At 33.4% G+C, this 5,116-nt stretch overlaps 1 protein-coding gene across 1 annotated transcript; it reads left to right on the top strand.

Annotated features, from left to right (window-relative positions):
• Positions 1-1,626: 1,626 nt before the first annotated feature.
• On the top strand, positions 1,627-1,836 carry LOC114372445. The gene has a single exon (XM_028330004.1). It carries the CDS (start codon positions 1,627-1,629, stop codon positions 1,834-1,836), a length of 210 nt encoding a protein of 69 aa, XP_028185805.1.
• Positions 1,837-5,116: the final 3,280 nt, after the last annotated feature.

Raw genomic sequence — 5,116 nt, 5'->3', positions numbered from 1 at the left:
TTTTTTCATGTTTCAGTTGGATGAAGTTCGCCTCTTTCTCACATATAGGACATGCTTGATATCCTTTGACACTATATCCACTCAAATTCCCATATGTTGGAAAGTCATTAATATTACAAAATACCATTGCACGCAACTTGAACATCTGTTGGAGATTCACATCCCACACATCAACCCCGTCTTCATACAATTTTCTCAAGTCTTCAATCAACGAAGTGAGATAGACATCAATATCATTTCTTGGTTGTCTTGGACCCACTATCATCATACACAACATAATGTATTTCCACTTGATGCACAACCAATGAGGGAGGTTGTAAATCATCAACAAAACAAGCCATGAATTGTGGTTAGTGCTTAAGTTACCAAAAGAATTCGTTCCGTCTGAAGCAAGACCGAGCCATAGGTTTCTTGGCTCGTCCCCAAAATCTGGATACAAACAATCAATTGTCTTCCATTGGGGAGAATCAACAGGATGTCGGAGTAATCCATCAATTTTTTTGCCATTTGCATGCCAGGTAAGGTTTTTTGCGTCATTTCCATTAGCAAACAATCACTTAAACCTTGGTATTATTGGAAGATACCGGTACACCTTGGCTGGACGATCATTGTTTGTTGCTGCATTATCAAAGCATTCTTCATCCTTCACCTTGTACCGTGATACCCCACATGTTGGGCACTTGCGTGTTTCGGCAAATTAATTTTTTTACAATATGCAACCATTAGGGCGTGCATGTATTTTCTAGTATTCCATTCCCATAAGACATAAAATCTTCTTTGCCTCACATGTTGGTTGCAAATCAGGCTTTTGGTAGTTTTCTTGAATCCAGATGATTTTCACATTTTTAAGAGTCCTTAAAGTAGTTCAATTGTCTACAACTTCTATTCTACTTAAATACACATTTTAGCGCCATTGATGGTTCCCTAGACAACTATTGGTCTAATACATTATTCTCTAAAGCATAGCACTTGAATGGTTTTATTACCTCTTAAACACACCCTCACGCAAAAGCCCAAAGGCTTGATGCATGAACAATGCACTGGCTCTTTTTACCATGTGCTAAAATTTAACTTTTATTTAGAAGAATTGGGGGCCAGGAAGGACCAAACTTGTGACCACTTGGTGAAGGAGGTTCTAATATCATTTCATGAACCAACTATCCAAATGAAAAGCTCTCAGGTGTAAGCATATGATTGGTTTTATTATGTCTCTTGACAAGGATTTATTGCACGTGTTTCTCCTTCTTCTTTTTTTCCTCCTTTAAAATGCTATAAATTTGCAAGTAATTTTACATGGCAGTCGATATTATTATACAAGGCTAAAAGTTATTCAAATAAGATGGAAAATACAATAACCAGAGTAAAATCAATCCATGTGGTTTACGACACTGTGGACAAGAAATTGAGACAAAAATTTGATTTGACTGAGGATGAAGCCAACTTCCACATGAAACAAATTGCATTCTTGTATAAACTTAATGTTCAGACAATGCCAAAGAGTCATCACTGCCTGTCACTCAAACTAGTTGTATAGTATATTATTTCAACACACACACACTATGTACAAAGTGTAAGTTGTTAACAAAGAAAGGAAGGAGCATAGACTCAAAGATGAGCAAAGATTTCATGAGAGTTTCAAAGAAGAAAGTTTCATGCAGAAGGCTTGGAGGGAACCTCAAAGAGCAAAAAGGAAGACTATACATAATTAGAAGATGTGTAGTCATGCTTCTCTATTGGCATGACTACAATCATTCTCATCAACAAGAATTGTTTACATTCTTGTTTGCAGCTCATCATATCATGGATGACCACACTCTAGAGTCCTCAAAGTCATAGCCAAGGATCAAAGTTCAAGCATGCAGAAATTAAGATAAATGTTTTCTTAGGTCTTTATTATTACTATTCACTATGTAAATAACAAAGAAAGTAACGTTGGAGACAATTGTCCTTCATATGATGGCTAAAAATGTATGTTCTCTACTTGAAAAAAGCTAATTGTCGAAAGTATTAAATCAAAATTTTTAGTTTTTATTGTGCAGTTGGTATAGATCGATTTGGTGACCACTCCAATATACAGGAGGTCACAAGGTTCGTGTGGTTCTCTTGCCCTCTTTTTTTAATTAGTAATAATAGTGATACTTCAGTTTGATGATTTGTGTTAAGTTTATTTTTTAATATTGGGTCATTCAAGCACCACAAACATGGAACATGGCAACTAAGGATAGGCAGAGCTGCTGGAAACAAAGACCTTTACCTTGGGACATTCAGTAAGTCCTAAATGACTATCAATCCCTAAATACATAGGGTCTTAGCATTTATTTGAGAAGGTATTTTTCATGAGCTCATAAGCAAAGAAAAAGGGAAGTTCACCGAACAATGACAGTGACCAATGTAAGAGTGACACAGAGTTGTAGGTCGCGGCAGAGTCAACAGCCCGTCAGTGAAGAAAGGGCGCGAGCTAGAGTGAGGCCATAGTGCAAGCTAGAGTGAGGCCACGACGCGAGCTAGAATGAGGGATTCGTGGGTTGTTTTATAGAACTACAACGAGTGCAAGAATGAAGGATTTATGAACAAGAGTGATGAGCGCAAGAACACAATGTCCAACTTAATTGTATCTTTAAACTTAAAGACAATTCTTAAAAATCGTTTGTCTCCCTGCTTTCTAAGACGGTTCTAGCATGAAACTGTCTTAAATAACTTTCACTTAATTTCAAAAATGTCATTGGGTTTTTTATACAGTGGATTCAAAAACGGTTTTATAAGTAATCATCGTTGAAGAGGTCATTTGAAGACGTTTTTTAAAATCATCTCCATTTCAGAATCTAGGATTTACGAAAATGCCATGACCTTATTATTTAAGGTGGTTTTCTGGCAACCGTCGTCGAAGTTGCATTGTCAAAAATGCTTTTTTCAGTAGTGGAAAGACCAAGATATGTTTGACAATTTGTTGCTCTTGTATGAGAAAGGAAACTAGGACAATGCCAACAGTGGCATCTGAGACTTTCTAGATACGTCACTGCCTCACTTCACAGGTTATCCCATTGCAGCTAGCCATTATTCAATGCTCTTGACTCCAATTTAGACTTGTAACATTATTATTATTATTATTATTATTATTATTATTATTATTAACAAGAAAGTATGAACTATTTTACATCTTTAATGGTTAACCAATATATATATATATATATATATATATATATATATATATATATATAATCATAAAAATAATCTTATATATTATCATATGGAGGTCCAAGGAACTACAAGAAGTTTCACCTGGACTAAAGGCTAAAAATTAAGCCTCACTAATGGGCATATGGGTAAATGTTCATTGTAATTCATCATTATTTACTTATTATACTTGATAGGTAACATTTAGTTTTTTCTTCTTATTATTTCTTTAATTAACTAGATTGATGATATTCATAATTAAAAATATTAATTAAATAATTAAATTAAAAACAAGTTAGCATACACACTTTTTTTCCAATTTGAGTATGTTAGCAAGTTACACAATTAAGCTATGTTTGGTAAATTATTTTAGTTAGTTTTTAGCTTTTTTTTTGCTAGCTGAAAAACTCATTTAACTACTCGATAAACAAACTTTTTTTAGTAGCTTCTAATATTTTTTAAAACGTTAGCTTCTAGCTTCTAGTTTTTTATACTTTCTTCCCCTTTTATCTTTAATATATTTATCGAATTTGTAGCTTACCCTTTTTAAATAAATCATGATTTTATTGTTTTTCAATTATTTTACACATTTTGATTATTTCAACATCTAGTTTTACCGAATACTTATAATTTAATAAGTTAGTTTTTTAGCTTCCAATTATCTATCGTGTTGACTAATTAACCATCATGTCGGCTAACTATTAATGAGTGTTTTCCTTTAGGCAACTGACTTGAGGAAGGGATTCTATTCCTCAATTGGGTTCCTAGTCCACTCCGAAGAGCATTCTAGCAGTCGATGAACTGAAGTTTCTATGCTAAGCTACTCCTATGTGAAATTGTGGTAAAGGATAGTTGTAAACGGGTGAAAGGGTAAAGAAAATTTGTTACGGCTAAAAGCAGTAAAGAAAAGCTATAAACAACTAAAAAATGATAAAATGAAAGTTGTGAATAAAGGATAAATAAAAGATAAATGATTGGAAAAGAGTAGTTTGATTGATTTAGTTGTCATTGTGGTCCCCTTTTACATCCAAGTTTGTCCAATTTATAGAGTTTTATAAGCAAGCGTTAGCGGTTTACAAGGCACGTCAATTGTTTCCTAATAACTACCCTTGATCCTAGATTTTAGGAGATCATGAATTACATGATTTTAACTTCCTAAGTTGTTGACTTCTGTTGAAGTTATGGCCCTTTAACATCAATTCCATTTCCAAGATTGAATCACAAAACTAAGGGTTAGAAAGAAAGAGAGTCACACACAAAATTTATACAGGTTCATTCCTTAAAGGACCTATCTAGTTGTTCTAAGACCCCTTAGAACTTCTACTAATAGAGAACTAGGTACAAGTACTATGCATATGCAATTCCCTGGATTCTATTGTTCCATTAAACCCTACAAGAGAGAGAAAGCAAGAGTTGAAACCCTAGTAACTCACAAAACTCTTGGTAACCCTAACCAGTATTAGAAACAAGAAAGAATTTCAAAATAAGAAAAAATACACCTTGATGTGTAGATCACAACATCTTCAAGCTCTTCATCTAGGTATGATCAAATCATGATGAACAATGAATGGATCTTTGATCAATTTGAATCTCTAGAAGAAATGTAGTGAAATTTCCTTAGCTGACTCTCTTGAAGTATTTTCTCAAAGATAAAAATGTATTAAGAGTCACTAATGAAAAGAATATAAGAGGGTATTTATATTTTGACAGGTAAAATTAATTTATTCGATTATCATTTATGGTAATTGATTAATTTTCCAAAATCCTTTTTGTTCCGCATTATTGTAAACTTGGTGATTAATTACAGAAAATGGTAATTGATTATCTTGTTTAAGACAAAAAGCTTCTCATGCTTCTGTGCTTTATGGAATAATCGATTATCAGTTGTGATAATCAATTATTTCATCACACAGAGAGCTTCTTAAGTTTCCAGAAGCAATTT

The sequence above is a fragment of the Glycine soja genome, chromosome 2 (assembly GCF_004193775.1).
Source record: "Glycine soja cultivar W05 chromosome 2, ASM419377v2, whole genome shotgun sequence".
Taxonomy (NCBI): domain Eukaryota; kingdom Viridiplantae; phylum Streptophyta; class Magnoliopsida; order Fabales; family Fabaceae; genus Glycine; species Glycine soja.
This window is presented reverse-complemented; position numbering and strand designations above follow the sequence as displayed.